Source organism: Vidua chalybeata, chromosome 3, assembly GCF_026979565.1.
Source record: "Vidua chalybeata isolate OUT-0048 chromosome 3, bVidCha1 merged haplotype, whole genome shotgun sequence".
Taxonomy (NCBI): domain Eukaryota; kingdom Metazoa; phylum Chordata; class Aves; order Passeriformes; family Viduidae; genus Vidua; species Vidua chalybeata.
This window is the reverse complement of record NC_071532.1, coordinates 32,560,435-32,580,213: the sequence shown is the minus strand read 5'-3', so window position 1 is coordinate 32,580,213 and position 19,779 is coordinate 32,560,435. Positions and strand designations below refer to the sequence as shown.

The 19,779-nt window shown below is 44.8% G+C and overlaps 1 protein-coding gene across 1 annotated transcript in view; it reads right to left on the bottom strand.

Annotated features, from left to right (window-relative positions):
• The window catches only part of CAPN13 (calpain 13), a 49,998-nt gene extending 30,431 nt beyond the window's left edge, over positions 1-19,567 (bottom strand). The window contains exons 1-4 of the mRNA XM_053938474.1: positions 19,547-19,567; positions 15,020-15,268; positions 4,091-4,160; positions 3,100-3,218 (exon numbers count right to left, since the gene is read on the bottom strand). Coding sequence (XP_053794449.1) covers positions 3,100-3,218; positions 4,091-4,160; positions 15,020-15,259 — 429 coding nt within the window. The 5' untranslated portion in view covers positions 15,260-15,268; positions 19,547-19,567. The remainder of the gene's footprint in view (positions 1-3,099; positions 3,219-4,090; positions 4,161-15,019; positions 15,269-19,546) is intronic.
• Positions 19,568-19,779: the final 212 nt, after the last annotated feature.

The following is a 19,779-nucleotide window of genomic DNA, read 5'->3' as shown; positions in this document are numbered from 1 at the left end:
CTAAAGGAGCCATTTCCAGAGTCATTAGCAGATTAATGTAGCTTAGCATGATTTGAAATCATAAGAGGCCAAGCTCTTATTTGCAGCAATGCTAAGGACTCTAGTGGAAGTATGCCAGCAATAGATTTAGTCTAGCATGATTTTATTTCAACAGCTTCGGTCAATGAAAAACCCCAGAATGAGCTGTTCTGCTAGAAAAGCACAAGACCAGATCTGCCCAGCAGCAAAGCAGCTTACAGACTGCTCAGCTGAAAGCAGATCTGATCCTACTTACATTTCTGCCTCACCCAGGCCTCTCCCTTCCTACACTGGTGGTGGCAGGAGGCAGCAGGGTTGGAACCTCCAGCTTGAGCTCCAGGAGAGATCTGGGGCTTCTGCTTGATTTTGGCTTGAGGAAAAGCCTTCCACTGGCTGTCCTCTGCCCGAAAGAGAGACAGGCAAAAGGACTGTCCAAAAGGAGATGTCCTTTCAGTCACCTAAGGAGCCCGTCTGCCACCAGCCAGCACCTAGGAGCAGGTCTGTATGGAGAAAAGGCGTGGCAGCCAGGCGCGCTTCCATCCGGGGCTTCATGTGCAATGAAGGCTTATTTACAACAGGTAAATAAGCAGAACATACAGAACTCGCTGTGGGGATCAATGGCGTCCAAACCCACTGAGTGATGTTTTTCCAAAAGTCAAGTTCCTTGGCCATGTTTGCTAGGGAGCTCAAGCTTGAAGTTTGTCTGAATGCAGCACTGTGTTTTTCTTCAGCTGGATAAAGACAGCTGCTTTTTTCCTGAGTGTCACAGATCTTCAGATGGTGGTCTCATCTGAGCTCAGAAGGACAGGAAAAGCCACAGTGGGAAAAAGAAACCTCATGGGAAATCCTAGAGTGCTCTGGAAGTACAAGAGTGGTACAGCAGAAGCCATTCTCCTGCATTCAGAGGGGTTCACTTTTTGGCTTGAGTCTGGCTTAATGAAATTTCTTTATATTCCTTTATGGGATTTAAGTACTGCAGCTGTGAATGTGGTAGTAAATAAAACCAAGAATTGCTATTTAGGCAGGATGCAAAGAGGGAAGTTCTTCGCCTCTGCATTTATGATAAGCCTTTTTAATCAGGACTTTATTTTCCTGGGCCTAAGAGAAAGAAAAAGAAATGGACAGTCCCAAAATGACAACAACATATCTAGGGTCCTGAAGGTCAAAGGGAGAATGCTGTGGGGTTATTTTGCCTCCTTTGTTCCTTCCCAGACAGAGATCTTAGAATAATCCAGTTCTGAAATTGAGTAAGGAGAAAATCACGTGTCTATCAACTATCAACTGACATCAACCTTTTGTATGGTGTTTAAAAGCACTTTTTGGATGCTTCCTGAAATTGAGGTCTTGACCATTTATGATCTTTAAAGATTTCATCTGTTTCTTCCTGAGAGCAGGGACATTAACACCCAGGGCAGATCCCTCCAGTTATGAGTTGATGCTTTGTGCAATAACCCCCTGTAGTCCCCTGGAGAACACATCTGTTTTTTTCCCAAGCTGAGGTGCTGCTCCTCACTGTCACAAGGAGTGACACACTCTGCCTCATAGGTACCACAGCTTCTGTGGCAGAGAAAGGGATTCCTATACAAACATGGGATTAACTTAATCCCTAGGGAAATAACATCACTGTAATTATTCCCTAGATAAAAACATTGCCCATTTTATCTACACCTGATGAAGTGCTTAACACCCTTGACTCTTGCAGCTGAACAGCTTGTGCTGTACAGGAACACTGGAGCAGCCCCTTGTATTCCTGAGAGGCAAGATGCTCTAGTTCCAAAATGGTGGGGAAAAAGTTATAAGCTAAATTTTTTCTATTAGCATATGATATGCCTAGTTTGCGATTCTTCACTGAACTGAGGACTGGTTGCTTAGCCTGTGGATGGCAGTAAAATATCTTTGATGGAATAATTGAAAGGCATTGCAGAGAAGCATTTCCATTCAGAGGAGCTTTCTCAGGGGTTTATTGCTCAAGGAAAGCCAGAAACAGTTGCATTGATTTGCAGATGAGATGACAGGGAAAACATTTTCAAATACTGTAAGGTATTTATACTGCTTAAGATTTAAGGATTGTGCCTAACTAATCTTTTCAAAGCTCCCATGAAAGACAATCTAGCTTGCATCCTTTTAATGTGTTTTAAGCAGGCTGGTGTCCCTTCAGCTGGTTTATCTCACAAGTGTGTCAGTGTATGCTGGAAATGGGCCAAGATAGAAACATCTGGTATCCTAAGAAGCAGAGGAACAGAGCAAAATTTAGACTGTCCACAAGATAATCCTCCTGGTGCTGCTCCACAAGAGCCTAGGAGGTCAAAGAAGTCCCACTGCCAGAGCTCTTTGTTTGGTGCTGAACTGCATAAAACAAAACAGATTAATGAAATAAGGGGGATGAGGAATGGCTGAGTTTATCCTGATTTTCTTCACATCCAGTTTAGCTTCTGGAGTTTAATGGTGCTGCAAGCTCTTCTAATCCCACCAGATATTTGTTTGACTCAGACACAAGCAAGCAGAGCCTGGCAGTTGCTACCCGAGTCACCCTCCTGGGAGACTCAGACAGTTTTAGGTGTTGGTAGAAAGTGGGATTTACTAAAAAGCCTTGTTCCTCTCTCTGAAACAAATCTCTTTTCAAAATATCAAAAGCCTGTTCCTCTGATCTGTCTCCAAGGATTTGTAATTTCCAGCCGTTTCAACAAGCTAAAAGGGCAAGGTGAAGTGGGAAAACAGAAAATGAGCCCAAATAGATAGTGCAGGTGAGATGACAGCCATAACAGACTGCCCAAATCAAAGCAGCCACCAGAATGCCATCTAAAACATGTATGTACACAAATCTATCTCAACAGTTGATACCACTGCCTTTGCAGTCATAACTTTCAGAAAAGGGCATCAAATTCCCTGAAGTGCAATGGCAACACCTGGAGCACAAGGAATAATTTAAAAATTCAGGATTTTCTGCAAAGTTCTGAACTGGGAGTCAGCATTGAAGAACCAAAGCATTCAAGCGTGTTGAGATGTGGGGCTGCAGCTTGGACCCTTCTGCAATCCAACCAGCCAAGCTCAAGGGGTACCAAAACCACAGGGAATACATACCCGGAAATGAAAAATCCCAGCATAATCGTCCTGGAATCCTTGGTCCTTGGGTAAAACATTTTCCAAAAAATGTTTTCGCAGTGTCAGGGAGCCCAGGGCAGCCAGCATCCAGCAGTCACCTCAGGGGAGGGAAGAATCCAGTGCATTCAGTCAGATACTTGCTGTTCTGGATCACAGCTGACTCTTTAGAAAGGGAATAGGCTGCAACATCTAAGAACCACTTTGCTAAAAGCAACCAATGTTCTTCTGTCTCCTTTTCCCCCTCCAAAATACTGAAACACTACCCAGGATTCACCAGCAATGTCCATTGGGAACCCTGCTATCACCCAGCCATCCTTTTCTACTATCAGGCTGCTCTCCTATCTTTTGCACTCATGATGAGACTTGCAGTCTAAAACACTCTTTAGGAAACCTTCAAACTTCTCAGTGGAGTGAGAAATGGAAAGGCATTTCTTTCTACATGGGAGCAGAGCTGCTCCCAAAGACAAACATGGCCAAGGGGCACAAGATGGAACAGACACAGGGTGCAAATACATACTCTGATACTGGGTAAGTATGGCAGGAGTTGAACAGAAATATCCACAGGAAAGAAAACACTGGCAGTCAAATGAAGACATTTGGATGGAAAGAAAATTCAGCCCTACAGAAGTTGGAGCCACACCTATTTACCTACTTACACTTAACTGTGTTTGACCCTGCTTCCTGAAGCATCTGCCTGATCTCAGCTGGATCTCCATTTCTAAGCTTGGCATTACACAGACAGAAGGCAGATGCCAAACAAAAGTAACAAAGATTTGAGCTGCTGCATTTGGGAATCCTGTTAAATATCTGCAATAAGTTGTGTGTGGACTTGTGCCAGTCTAGATTGACCTGCACTGATTACTGCAGCTACCATGGTCCACATCTTCCCACCGAGCACTTGGAACATGGCAAAGCAGTCACAGGTTATTGCTTTGTGCAGATCTCCTCCAAATAAAGAATATCACCTTACCTATAGCTCCTTGCATGATGTCAAATCTACTAACGCCATCCCTGATCAAATAAGGATTTTTCTGAAGTTCCTGGAGGAAAGAAAATGCAAAGAACAATGTGAGTACCCAGCCTTTGCCAGCAGTATGTTTCTCCCCGTTGAAGACCTTGCCTGCCTTTTCTAGGTCTGAAAACTGCTTTTCTTGAGCCCTGATGTTTTGCTGCCTGCCACTAACAAAACCAGAGGAGATACTCACTCATCTCTTCTTTAATCTGCTCAAATATTCCTAGGGATGGGGATCTGGGGGTGGGTGCTCCCTGAGTTTTCATTTGGGTTTCTCTAATGCTACTGACACCTTTGAGAGAGAGCTCTGAGCTTGGCAGTGAAATCATGCAGTTTCCTGGGGCACAGCAGGGCAGAGACACACATGTCTCCAAGCAAAGTGGAACAGGGTCTATACTTCAGCTCAGCAGTGGGTCTGGGAGCATTTTACACTCTAAGCCTTTTGTGTTTCTTTTCAGGTCTAATACAGGTCAGCCTGGGCTGCTTTTCTTCACTCTGGTGAGGAAGATATAGAAAGAGAGCTTAATCTCTGTCTGCAAAATCCCATAGGCCTGGCTGACATTTTTGATTCAGGGAGAATTTTCCTTGAGAGTCTTGCTTGGGCAGTGAAGAGGGAAGCACTTCAGAGCTTGGCTTTGCACACAGAAATGTGAACTGTTCTCTCAGCTGTGTCTGCTATTGGCCTGGGATATCTGAGTGCTCAGGAGGGAATGGCCTCAGCATCCTCCATGAGTAACCCTTGGTACTCTCCATCATGGTAAGAGTCTGTTTTGAAAGAGCAATCAGCCTGAAATAGGCAAGTCATTACACATGTAAGAAAACAAAGAGATAAAAGGAAGGAAAAAAAAGTCCTGGTAAGAAAAAAATAATACAGCAGCCCTTCCCTGAACAGGTCCTGGCACTCCTTCTCCCCATTTGATCTGACATGCTGCACAAAAATGAGACCAGCTCACAATGTGACTCATGACTTGCACGGCTGCGTGAGCTCAGCATTAGCAAATGCTGTCAGCTTTCTCAAATGGCTTCACAGGGATCAAACCCCTCTAAAAAGTTTCCCTGTCAGGAAAAAATGCAATGCTCCAGGCTGGTGAGCAGATCATGCTCCCATAGCACTGCTGATGTGGGGGAAAGCAGCCTCAGCAGGCAAATTCCTGGAGATGTGCTTTCCTACAGCCATCCCCACCTATCCCAGGACTTTGGGGGATTTGCAGCAAGAGATTTACCCATGGTATGGGAGCAGGCCTAAGACGTGTGGCCACCAGCACGGTTGCTCATTCTATAAGGAAGAAGAAGCATTGAACCATTCTCCCTTCTGCTCTACATCCATTCCAGCCTCATCTTCTCCCTACCTCTATTTCCCAGAGCAGTTTGTGCCCTTCACCTGGGTGAACTTGAAACTTTCCACAAGCAGGAAAGATTAAACTGCATGGCGAGGCTTTGAACTTGCCTGTGCTTTTGTGTGTGTCTGACTTGCTAGTAGTCATCCCAGAAAACCAACAGCATAAAGGAATGACTATTTTTGTTTCCCCCATCACTTCTGAGGGCTTTGAGGTCTGACTTCCCAGAAGCAGGGTGGCTGGGCTACAGTGCATAGCTGCCACAGGGGTAAGCACCATCCAGAAGCATGAGCCTGAAACTAATGGGAAGGCAGCTGTGTCTTTATGGGATCCCCGAGGAAAGGGCTGATGCCATACTCCATGCCAGGATGCTAAAGCTCAGAAGTGCTCTGTGGATCCTGCTAGCCTGTTGTGGGGACTGGCTCAAAAGTTAGCCCATTAGATGCCTCACCAAATATTCTATTGCCCACCAAGCTGTTCGACTCCCCAGAGAGCAAACAGGCATGAGCTGAGTCATTAAGCAGGCTCCTTGCTGAGAGAAACTGGCAATTTAGTCTAAAACCAGAAAAGACATGATCTGAAGTCAGCCCCAGCCAACCCACCTCAGCTGTGCACACAGACATCTCTGTGGCTGGCAGAGGGAACTCTCCAGTGCTGTATTCCCCATAGCACTTGGACCTCTGCTTCCAGGAGTTTGCACTCCCCACAGGCTCCGGGGCAGTAATGGAGATACAATACAGAGTGTGTTGTTTCCACTAGCCAGGGGAAGGGGCTGCTCAGCAGCTGTCTGGACCCACAGAGGGCTTCTGACAGAGCACAGAGACGACATAATTGTGATGGAAGTGCTTTGGAAATCTGTACCTTTTCAACTGGGAGGAAAGGAAGTCTCCAATTAGCTTCTCTTTCTTCAAAGGCAAGAATACAGCAGTCATAAAACACCATATTGTCCATTATTGCAAAACAGCGAAACACATAGTTACCACTACACAAAATGTGCAAGCCTCACTATTTCCTCCTGGTCAAATTGCATGACAAAGAGAGGAACCACAGCTTTAACTATATGTCTGTCCAGAAGCAGTGCCCTGTTTCACTGAGAAATGATGAGGCTCTGTGGCATTTTCACCAAGACTTTTTCAGTTTTAGCTGGAAGGGGAAAGAAGAGGGAGCTCAGGGAGGCATGTGGTCTCTTCTCGGAGTATCCATGAGCCCAGCAGTGAAGGCAACCATATGGGCTGCAAGTCAAGCACTCTGCCTGAACTCATCCCCCCAGGACAAAGCTCTCATCGCTTGCTTTCCCTGGCCCACTGAAGACTTCATTATGTATTCAAAAAGAAAGAGAAGTTCAAGTTCAAACGAGTTCATCCTCTAGAGCATGGTCTTACCACAGAAGTACTGTTCCTCTAAAGGGCAAGACAGAGAATTAATCTGAGAGGTGGAAGGAAAGTGTCCTGTACATGCATTTAGCTCTAAATCTCATTTTATAATTGCTTGGAATTTTTAGGGAAGAACAAGTCCCCAGAAGGAGCTGGAGGTGAGTAGTGTAGATGTAGACCACATGCAGACATGCAAAAGACACAGTCAAACAGTTCTGTGAAGAATTGGAAGCCTGAGGTGGGATTTCCTAGGCAGTGCAAGCCAGTCTGACTGCAGGTTGCTCTGTTTGGGTGCTGGCCACTTTCTCCCACATTTCCCCAATGGCCCAGCATGAACCTGAATGCAGGCACAAGGCCACTGAGGGTTAAGAGGCTGGAAGTGACTGTTTGCAGAGCCACCTCTTGGTCAGTTCACCTTAACCCTAAAATAAAATCCCAGCCCTGTTTCTGTTCCTGCCACAGGTCCACATCTTTCCCTTCAGCTACACTTGCGTTGCTCCCCCCTGCTGCAGTTCCACCATCCTTACACATCCTGCCATCATGAGTAATGGTGCTCCTTGTTCAACACACACAAATTATGACAAATAAAAAGGCTGCCATTTATTGAAAGCCAAACTGTTCTCAGCTGGACAAATGTTAATTCAGCAGCACTGCTGTGCCTGTAATAGTGTTGCTGTGGATTAAGAAATAAACACAGTACCACAGTTCTCTGGGCTGAAGGCCCTGCCCAGCAGTGTGCAGAGGAGGGATCAGTCACACCACTGTCATACATCCCATAGCCACAGGAAACTTCCACAGAAATAAGACAGTTGGGATAACAAGGGAGGGCAGAACAAAGGACAAAGTTAGTGGAGGGTCTGGAGCACAAATCTTATGAGAAGCGGATGAGGGAGCTGGGTTTTTTTTTAGCCTGAAGAAAAGGAGGCTCAGGGGGGTGACTCCACATCTGCCTGAAAGGAGGTGGTAGCCAGGTAAGAGCTACAGAATCTCTTCTCCCAGGTAACAAGTGACAGAACAAGAGGAGATGACTCCAGGTTGTGCCAGGGCAGGTTTATGTTGGATATTGGGAAAAATTCATTCACTGAAAGGATGGCTAAGCACTGGAACAGGCTGCCCACAGAGGTGGTACACTCACCTCCCTGGAGGTATTTAAAAGACACGCAGATGTGGTATTGGGGGACATGGTGGCTTGGCAGTGCTGGGTTAATGGTTGAACTCTATGATTTTAAAGATCCTTTCCAAGCCATACAATATAAACTGTGCCAGGCTACACCAAAGATCTGACATGCAATGACTTGTCTCCGACAGATCGGAGAGGGAGAGGATAACTGAGCAAGCCAAAATTAATAGGAAAAACCAGACTACTCTCAAGGGGTTGGCTTGCACTGACAGAACTCAATTCCCTGCTTTACAGCAGAATAGCTCAATTCTTAATTGTCTGATTTCAATACAAATGCACTGGTTGCTTCTGAAAGCCATGCTCTGCTCCAGTTCTCTTTTGCATTGGAAGAATGAGTTCACCAGACTCCACACAGGTGTGGAGCCCACGAATGTGAAAGCTAAGTCCTGCTGAAGGATGGACTGGTGCCAACAACCAGACAAAACCAGAAACCAGCTTGGATTTTACCTGAAATCTGTTTGCTTTGTGTGGCTCACTGCTAAAACAAAGGAGGCAAAGACAAAGCAGGTGAACAAGGGAAGTAGTCCTGTGTACCTGCAGCCTTTGAGAGGCAGTTTCCTTAGAGGTCTTGGAACCTCCCCTGGGATCATACAGTAAAAGCTGGAAGTGCCACGCTGTTACCAACCACCCTCCAGCTAACACAGCCACATAATCCTGCCTAAGACTCCCCAGCCTGAGAAGCAGGGCAGTCAGCAGACCTTCACAGCAGCGCTGCTTTCCAATCCACCTAGGATGCACAAATTCCCCCTCACAATCAGCTCACCCCAAAGATCAATGGAGTCGAGAAATACTTTGCAAATAAACATTTTCCATCTTCCAGAAGGACAGATGTAATAGCTGGTGATACACTGCAGCTTCCCCAGCCCACAGGGATGAACTCCAAGTCGAGGTCAGGTGCAATCAGCTGAGTAAGCAAGGGCTGAGACAGTGGCAGCCTGGGGATGCTGCTCCCGTTCAATTACCCTGATTGCACACGCACACTTGGGAAGAACAAGGCGGATTGATTTGGATTTTCATCACGGAGAAACACTGAACAGGATCCAAGAGCCTCCAGGCCCCTGGGAAAGTCTGAAGCTGTGAGCTCCACCACAAACAGCTGGTGAGCAGCTTTGGCTCATGGCAGGGACTGCTGGCCCCAAAGTGACAGACCTGCAGGACACCACTATCCCTCCCTGCCACACATTTCCCATGACTTCCCTCATTAAAGCAGCTCATGTGACAACCTGCATTTCTTTTTCCTCTTCTTTTTGTTTTTGGTAGGTTTTTCTTCGTCTTTCCCCTCTTCTATTAGAGACTAGTTTTTGGGTTAACTTCAAATTGTTGTCTAAATTCTTGTCTGAATGAAATCTGCTTTTTAATTCCCTCCAGCTACAGACAGGCCAAGGCTGATGCAGTAGGAAATCCAGCTCAGCTTATCCGTCTAGAAAGATGCGAACTTAAAAAAAAAAATTTTAAAGGGTCCATTTTTAAAAGTCAGTTGCTGGATTCAAAATCCCTTAAGGCTGATGCTAATTCTTGGAAATTTCTGGGAAATAAATAACAGGCTAAGGAACAAATTAATCACCAAAACCTATGCAGGATAACAACAGATACTCTGCTCCTGAAAGGTGGTTATGTTTTCTTTGGGAAGGGACAGAGGAAGGGAATTAAAAACATGAGCAAGCTCTTTTACAGAGTGAGTGATTCAAATGATGTATCACTTTTCCCAGCTAACAAGAATTGGCTCAATGAGTATAATTTTCTCCAATGTTTTTTAGGTGCTGAGTGCAGTAGCACAGGGCTCTGCTATGAGAACAAGGTGTATCCCTTGCCTGAGTTCACACTGCCTCTTTCTGCACCTTCCATCCAAGGAATTTTTTGGACACCATCTTTCTCATCACCTTTATGCCTTGTAAAGTCTGACCTAGAACAGAGGCTAGACAGAGTTAAAGAATAAAGTAGGTATTTATTAGAAGGCCTCAGTCGATCCACCTTGGGCAGTACAAGAGCCCAGTCAGGGCTACACTCAAGATGAACCCAAAATGGTCATAAAATGGACGACCGGTCACAAGTTCTCCCACTTTTATAAGTTCTGGTCCATTTGCATATTGGAGTTAATTGTCCAGCTACAGCTTTACAATATGAAGTCCAATCCTTCTTGTTTTTCTCTCTTCATTCTGCCATTCTTTATGCTCTTGGGCCTGAAATTTGGATCATTTGTCCTTGGTCCCCAGTTAGAGAAGGAATTGTTCTGTCTACCTGCTCTGTGAAGAGAGTTTACTATCCCCTAATATGAAGTTCAGAATTATACACTAAAGCAGTACAGAATCTGAAAAATACAAAAGCTAAAACCTGAGGCATCAACCTGATCCCAGACACCTGAGACCAGCACCCAAGGAGTCCGTGCCCTGATGCTCCAAACAGACTGATGATGCAGACAAAGCCTCTGTCAGCTCTTTCAGACAGTCCTTTCACCAGGCACATCCCTATAAGTCACATCAGAGGTACTCAGGGATTCCTCCCATCCTGATCCTCAAACTTCCACTGGCCACCTTGCAGGTTTTCTTCCAGCTGCACCCACACACAACTGCCTATGCTAATCAGAGGACAGATCTTCTTATGCCAACTCCTGCTCAGCATCGCCTCATTACATAAGGGAGCTACAGGGTCCCCAGGAGACCAAGGGTGAGCAGGGCAGGAGCAGTAGTCTGCAACCTTGAAGACCCTTCAGAAAAGCCTTCAGCAACTTCACCCTGTGCCTATTTTAGCCTTCTTTTAAAGCATAAGCACTGAAGATCATGGACTATCCTTCACATTTACAATGGGCACCATACTGAGCCCTGGCGCAGGGCTAAGGCACTGCTGCACAGGTGGTAATCTCTCTGTCCTCACATACACATATCTGAAAATATAACCAATGTTAGCAGAAATAAAGCAGTCCACATTTAGCATCACCACAATTCACATCATCTGGACCATCCTCCTTCAATTTCTTTTTGCATCTGCACAGTATTATGCACTATGATCAGAACAGAGAGAAATCTTTAGCCTGAACATTAATTGAATAAAAATGCATATTCTGCAACAGTTAATCATTTCATGGCTTCCTTGATTCCAATCAATAGCTTGTGTGAAGGAAAAGCAGCAAACAATGAAAAAGAATTGTTCTGAACATTTTAAAAGGAGCATCTCTGTTTTTAAAATCTGACATAATTCTTCACGGAGAATTCCGCTTTGATTGATCTTCAGAAAAGCCTCGCTATAGAAAATACTTTATTCAGTCTAAAACATAACTTCTTTTCCATTTCTCAAAACTCTTGGTGAGCCAAAGGAATAGTTAATTTTGAGGTCCTGCTGTATTTGGCACCTTCAGCCTGACATCTAGTAATGCTTGAAATACCACATGCAAAACCTCTGTTACCAATTGCACATTTCAATGGACATAGATTGAGGGCCTGGGGATGCAAACACAGCCTGAAGCAGTTCCCATCTGATGGGAAACTGTAACTATTGCAGAGTTGGGAAAAGTGACATTTCAAATGTTGTCTTGGTGCTCCTGATCCACCTTCCCTCCCTTTTCAGGCACATATCTATTAAACAAGATGAGTTTACAAGTCAAAAAGTTGTTTCTGACTATCACTGCTGACTGTTTCTCTCTGAAATCAAGCTGTTTTCTCTCCACTTTATACATTACCCCCAGATATGAAGACTCCAAACTCTGAGCGTAATTGGCAATTCTCTTGACAATGTACAAGGTAAAATAGAAGCAGCATGTTGCTCAACTGCTCAGTTGGATCTGGAGCAAAGACAGCAGCTATAATTGCTATCTACCACTCAAATAACCAGATACTGCACGACAGTAAATGGAGGCTAAGAGATTATTAGGACCGAGATGCCAGTCACAGGTACAATTCCAGACAAATTTATTTTAATGTCAGAGGGAGCTAATGGTGGAGGCTGGGAAAAATACAGATATAGGTTAAATTGGCCATGATTTGTCAGCAGGATACAACTGCACTGAGTCTCTGGGAGATGTATTCAGGATGAAAACAGTCTCTCTTGGGGAAATTACAGATATCTCTTGGCTGAGTTGTTTAGGTAGCTTGAACACCTGGCATCACATATCCTTAGAGTTAGCACTGCAATGGCCTAGGAACAAAGATTGTACAAACATTTCTGCATGGCTGAAAGGTGCCCAACCTGATATCTTCTGATACCTATCTCTTCCTCCTGAGGGACCAACTCCCAGAGGCAACTGGACACAGCATTGGCCTTTCAGGACTTATGAAATGCAAAAACAGTTTTATTTGCTTCCTGTCCCCTCACTCAAAACATCTGCAGCTCTATAAATGAAAAGGAAACACTACAATTCAGCAACATGTTCTACCCCTTCTTCATTCTGTCAGGAAAGTGAAGCCTCACTTTGATGTCACCATGACACAGCATGGCTGTTGTGGAGATGTTTGGGAATTGATTGCTCTCCTCAGCCCTTTATCTTGCATCTTGTCTGGCAAGGTGAAGCCTGTATGGTTGGGAGACATCTACAGGTGAAATTTTTGGTCAAACTGAGGAAAAAAATGGGGTCTTCTTCAGCACTGAAATCCTGAGTTTCTGTTCCAGATGACCCAGTTGAGTTGGCAGTCTCAACTTTTGTCCTTTGTCATAGAAGGGCAGCTGATGATGCTGCTTTAGCCTCTATAAAAGAACAAAAGGCTTTTCAATGCTCACGTCGTGAACCCTGGGCCATGAGCATATGGTTTAATTTTTTGAAGGAGAGCTCTAGCAAAGCCAAGGATTTTGATCCTGCTCCTTCCTGAAAAAACACTCTGGAAAATTTTTGGCTGCTGTAAAAAAATTCTTTAGAAGGGAAGTTCTGGGATGGAGAGGATATATGTAAATTTTTGAAATCAATTGCACAAACACTTTTATTCACAACCTTAGTATTCATGGATTCAGCAAAACAGAAGGGAATTCTCCAATACCTGCCTCACCTGACAAACTTCAAGCACTAGCAGCAGCAGATTCTGCTTTTGGCAAGGTACGTCAGTCCCTTTGCACATGAAATAACTCTCAGGATATTAGAGTAGGATAGATGTTCATCCCACAGCGCAGTGCCTCAAAATCTGTGGTATTTGGGTTTCTAAGTCACTCTGTATGCTTCTGTAGTCCTACACTTCTCTGCTGCAAAAGCACTGGGGTGTTAGCACTTAAGAGAATTGTATCATAACATTTTATTCCAGTTTATTCATCTTTTAAATGCCTCTGGAGAGTCCTTTCTAATATCTCTGTTTGTCTTTTGTGAGTCTAATGCTTAGTTATCCTGTTTTTTCTCTCTCAGACAGGAAACAAAGGCAACTAACTCTTCTCCTTTGCATTTTTAGTTACTTTCCTAATACAACCAAATTTCAAGAGATATTATTCCCACCTGCTGTGAACCCATAAGCAGAGTGCTGGTGTAAAAAACACAGCACCAGCTGCACTCTCTCCAGACACAGATTTTGAAGGAAAACTGCCTAAGGACATTCAGCCTGTGGTAGAAGCAGCTTCTGCAGAAGAGAATGATCTCGTCATGGCACCTTCACAGAAGACACCCAAATATTTGCATCCAGCACCTCCACACCTTCCAATCCATATGCTGTGTTTCCTGCCTTTCCATGCGATCATCCACATTTAGCAGCTCTGCAGGCTGTCCTGGCTACTCTGCTTCCCTTCTGGGATCCATGAGTTTTGACATCCACACTGGCTGCATCCTCTGCTGCTGCTGTGCCAAGGCCACCACGCTGCCAAGCTCCAGCACACCCTCACTGCCCTAACGCATCTGCCATCCAAATAAATATTTTCCTGTTGTTTCATGCTGTCTCTTTACAGTCTCAGAGTCACTATCTCTACACCCTGAGGCACTGTCCCAACCCAGGGAAGCCAAAGGCCCCAGGCACTAGCGGTGTGCTCAGCAAAACCCAGAAAAAGGGCAGCAAGTGGCTCATCCAGGAGATGCACCAGCAGCAAATGGCACACAGCAGTGCTCTACTGAGCAGTTGAACCACGGGAAGATTTCCTAAATTAGGTCCTAGGATAAAAGAGCTGAGCATGTGATTCCACCTCCCATTCTAAACTTCCATATGCCAGATGATAACGGCCTATTAAATTGCAACTGGGAATCAGCATACAAACGTGCTTCATCTCCTGCCTTGTCCCAATTACTTTAAAATAGGTATTGCTGACTCAGTCGCCTGGATTACGGAAATCAGAGATTTTAATAGAATTTAACAACTTTTCAGGTTTGCACAAAGTCCTCTAGAAGCAGATCAAAGTGGGAACAGTAGTTCTAGTCAGGTTCACAGGTAGAAGCAAACTTCCTACAGAAATGTACCTAATGAAATAATGAATGTTGCAGAGTTTATGTTATAGATGAGTAATATAATAGTTGTCTCTCACAATTGAGAGATAGATATTATGTAGATGTTAAAATGCATAGTGATGTTATTGTAATATGTTCCCCCCATAGTCCTCTTTCCCCTCCCCCTTGTAATAGCATCAGTAGTCAGGGCATTTAGAGAGGGCCAGCTTATCACCAAGAGGCTCAGTGTAACAACACCTGACTTTCAATCAAGATATAAGAAAGTAATCTCCACTAATGGACAGCAGAGAAAGGGTTCACTGACAAAACTTTGGGAGGAGCTAAAGGTATAAAAGGCAAAGCATCCATTTTGTAGACAAGGATGTGGCTGATAGTCATGGGGGCTGATAGACATTTAGTCCTTTTGTTGTAATTTTTGTTAATGTTTAATAAACCTTTAAAATTTTTAAAAGCGAGCAATCGTTTCTTACAGGTTATCTTCCCTCCACACATCCCACAGCAAGGATCTCTCCTTACAACTGTGCTTCCAGTGTTCCCCTTGAGATTTGCTTTCCTGCTCAACACAGACCTCCCACCCTAGAGTGCAGGCCTTTAGCCACTGGCCATCAGGGGTCCCATTCAGCAGCAGTGCTACAAAGCTCCCCAGCTGGTGGAACTCACCGTTGGTCTCTTCCATTGGATCTTCCGGAGCTTCTCCTCTGGGAGCAGGGTGGGACCAATGGAGCTGATGTGAGCGGGGAAGGTGGCATCCTCAAAGAGCAGCCCTTGGCTCAGGCACAAGGCTCTCAGGTCTCTGAAGTCCTGTCTGTTAAATTTCTTAATGTTCTGGAGGCTTCCTGTTGCTCCTGTGGTTTGCCAGCCCTGCTCTGGCATCGGAGCGGAGCTGGGGGCGAGCATCATGCCCTTTTCCTGCGAGGGGAAGACAAGGACTGCCATTAGTTTCCCCGTGTAAAGTGGTGCATCAGGAGTGTGTGGGATAACACCATCCCCTCCTCCCACCAGGAGGACTCTGGAGCAGCAGCTTGCAAAACTGAGGGCAGCCACAGTGACAAAATCCTTATTAGCTGGAAATGCATGGGGAAAGAGCAGTCGTCAAATCCCGACTGGTTTATCTTAAACCAGTGCTGTCAGTGCTACAAATTCAATTTGGAGTCTTCCCTGAGGACAGAGAGCAAAGCTGTTAGTGAGCTGCTGTATGAGCACTGAGGTACAGCTGCAATATAAGCGAGCACAGGGGATGGAATGGGAGCTGCACATGCAGGGGAGTGTGAGCAGGGATGATGCCCACAGGTAGCCAGGACTCTTCGGGTCAGGTATCACAGCTCTGCCCAGAGCACAGGATTTCCAGCTGCTGTTTAAACTGGGCAGTCACTGCATGGCATCTCCAGGTATTCCAGTCTGAAGCATGGGCGAACCCCTCTCTGTTAATGTGTCTAACAGAAAGGGGCGCTTTTATTAGGAAAATGAACATTTCATATGTGCAGTGAAACCCTGGACTGAAGAGACCTGCTAATACACCTGCTAGCACAGATAGGGATGGATGCAGGAGCCAAAATCTCCTGTGGAGGGCTTTGTCACTTTACAGGAATCAAAAAGCACAGCAGGATTCTTGCCATCAAAGATCTACTTTTGTTCCAAAGGGAGGCAGCTCATCTTCCATGGAGACACTGGACTGTGGGATGGCAGAGATTTTAGTACAGGAGTGGGAGAAGGACACAAGAAAAAGGAAAACCTGCACATTTGGAGGGACCAGTGGCACTGGAGCTTAAAGAAAGCAACTTGTTCTCTCCAATCAGTTTTGAGGTGTGCTCCCAGAACCACATGGATGTACAGACACAAACCTGGGCACCAACTCCTGGGGATGTCCCTTCAGCTGAAAGGCTCTGCTATGGTTTCAGGGCTCAGAGAAGTAGCAGGAAGGTTGTGCAGCCTGCCTTGCCTCCTGGTTCCTTCAGCTTCTATTGTAACACAGAATTACATGTTTCTGGATAAACACATGACTCAGGGTCCACACCATTTTTCATCCTTCATTCCCATTTGCCCTCACAAAATCAAAATATTAACTATCCTGAGCTATATTTCCCCTTTTGCCTCTTTCTCTATGAAAAGGGAAGCCCTTTATCAGCAGACTTTTAAAGGCAGAATCCCTGTAATCCTCCTCTGCCATCTTGCTTTATGGATACCACCACACTTGATCCAGGGATTCCTGCCCCCAGCTCCTGGCTTCCATAAATAAGCACTGGACAGTCCACCACATGCCCTGGGCAAGCCTCACCTCCAGTTAATTAACTTTGCTGTGCTAATTTCTAGCTTGAAGTCACCTAGTTTCACTTTCCAGCAACCAGATGCCATAGCTCTTTTGGTTGGTTGATTTTGTTTGCTTGTTTGATTTTTTTTTGGTTGTTGTTTAATTTTTTTTTGTAGATTAAAGGGCTCTTTTTTACCAAGCAAACTTATCTGTCGATCTGAGATGTCCCTGGTGCTGCACAAATAGAGCAGATGGCTCCAGTAAGAGCAAAGCCTCAGGTTTGTATTGTGAATTCTTCCCACATGTCAAAACCACAGCTCAGCTGCAATGAAGGTGTGATACAGCCCCCCACCCCCCTCCCTACACCCTTTTTACTTAGTCTCATCACCTTTCTCAGTGCTTCAAGTCACTTAGCCTCCTGGCATGGTAACAACAGCCTAAACAAATAAGTGGTTTTGCATCTCATTGTTTTAATTAAAAGCCCCACAAAAAAATCCAAAACCACCCTCGACCAACAAGAAGAGAGAGCATTCCCCTGGGGTTTGCATTTTTTAATACAATGGAAATAAATCTTATGTAATGTACCATAACATGACAAGGGAATGGCTTCTTAACAAATACTCATTTGAAGCTGTGCCCAGGCTCCGTGCATGCTAAGATCTATTTCTTGAAACAGTGTTCTAGCAAAACTGATTACTAATTCCAAAGCTCAAATTAAAATTAACAGAGCTTGAAGGCTGGGTCTGACATGTGTTCCCTCTCTTCTGACAGAGAACAAGAGTTTTTAGCATGTGTGTGTGTGTGTTTAATTACGTTGTTTAACATATCGGGATTAAATTAGCAACCAGACTGAGGAAAATAACACACTCAACTACTATTCCCTTGCAGGAATATCTTCATCAGCACAGACACAGGAGTTCTACACCCACCCATGCCCCCCTGCAGCTAGTCCATGGGGTCAGGACCTGGCTAGCAGTGCCCTGGCTGCTCCAACACGCTCTGATGGCCATCTCTTTTGGAGCAGTATCCTGAATCCTGGCCACAGCTCTCCCACGTGGCTCTCACGGGTCCATCAGCAACAGCAAAGGTCACAAAAGTTCTTAAAGCTGAATATTGACTGCTTGGCTGGGGAGCTTCTTACTCTTACTGACCTTGAGAGCCAGAAAGGCTTTCAAGGGACAGAGTTATAATGGAATGGATATCTGAGATGTTGCCCTTGGACTGCTGCCTGCCACAAGATGCAAGGAGAGAGGGAGGGATTTCAAACACTCACAAAATCTGGTTGAGACATATTGTCAAACTCTAAAGAAAACAAAGAGACTGCCACTCAAGTAAGGAAAGAAATTATTCAGAAGGAGGTAAACATTCAGGAGGGGCTAAACAAACATTTGCTTAGTCCTGGGATCTCCTTCATTCAACACACATACTTACCTGAAATGGAGAAGGGACTCACACCCAACTTTGCTGCTCTTTTTTGGTTCCTTTTCCTTCTCAGCAGAGGGACATCCGTGTTATGTGTCCCTGAGAAAGGGACAACACCAAAGAAGGAAGAAGAGAAGGTAAGCAGAGGAAAAGCTACAGAGAGAAGGATAAAAAGAGATCAAGTGTTGCAGCTGGAAGGGATGGGAAGGAAAGAGGAGTCTCCAAGCGTAGCAGGGCAAAAAAGTTGGTGACTCCTGCAGAAATCCATGGTGGAACCCCAAGCAGCCACCATTCTCTGCACTGAACAGATTAAAAGGCAGCAGTGAAGGTGTGTCCTGTCTCCCTCCAGTTCTCATTCAGGAAAGACGTCAAGCCACGACTATATTCAGGTACTCAATGGTGGCAAATGCTACTGACAGCTAATCACACTTTGCATAAAGATTTATGTCACAGTACAGACATCATTTCCTTCAATGGCTTTGGTATTTTTCACAGAGTAGAAAGTAGAAATAGGCAATTAGAAACCATGTGTACTTCATAGCTGAACCTTCTCCTCTCCACTGATTTTCTCAAAACATTTGCATTATATGTTGGCTTAGCTGAATTTCTGTACTTTAGAAAGAGCAACTAATTTTCTCAAACACAACGAAGAGTACCAGAAGAGCTGAAAAGCCAGCAGCCCTTCTTTTCATGTTTCCTCTCAAACACTCCAAACTATCAAGCTACATTTCATCTCCCCATAATATTCAATATATGCTACAATAACCCCAGCACTCTTTCCTCTAAGATCCTGTCATTCACATACTTGAAGCATTGTAGAAACTTCAGGGACTCAGTTCCAGAATTATCTTATAATGAAGGAAAGGGTGAGTTTATTATCCCTCCTAGCATTCAGAGGAAGAAACAAATGAGAGCCAGCAGCCTCCTGCAGAGACAGAGCGCTGAGGATGCAGTGCAGGGACCAGAACGTGGGCGTCCCAAACCCCAGATGGACAACAGCTCCTTGTACACACCTTGTGCAAAAGCCTTGAGTACCACAGAAAATCAAAACCAAAGCCAGGCAACTCTGGCAACCCTTCAGGAGATTACTTTCCCAGTGGCATCTTGCACGACCTTCTGCTCCAAACAGCCTGTGAAGTACTCCCTTCTGGCTATTTATTAAGTCAATTTTCTTCTCATTTTGCATACACAGCATAGGACAGTTCCAGATACCTTTTTTCTACCTCATTTAACATCAGCCTACAGTAACTATAGAATCCTCCTCATCTTAGAATCTCTACTCCCACTTGATCCAATTACTTCTGACAACTTACCGTTTTACAAAGGAGGCTCCTTCTAAGATGGCAAATTCATCTTTTCTTTCCCTCCAGGTAACATTAAGGATAGGGACTCTAATTTATTCTGTCTCTCCAAGGCAAATCCTTCTCAATGTGTCTGTGGTGCTTTTCCAGCCCTATTACTTGTATTTCACCTGCTTCCTCTTATGCTAAATAAAACAGCAAAGGGATGTTTTTTACCTGCAGTGCCTCGGGCGTAACTCCAGCCAACACCAACAGAGAGACACGGGCTGGCCCAATCCCTGCTCTCCTTTTATAGGGAAGCTTTTGCCACGCCTTGAGTAAACGTAACCAAGCTGAAGTTCAACAACCAATCTGGCGTGGGTGTAATAGTTTCATACAGATATCACAGCATGAAGATACACACATATATAGATATAGATATGCACACACATACTTCTGTTAGCCACGCA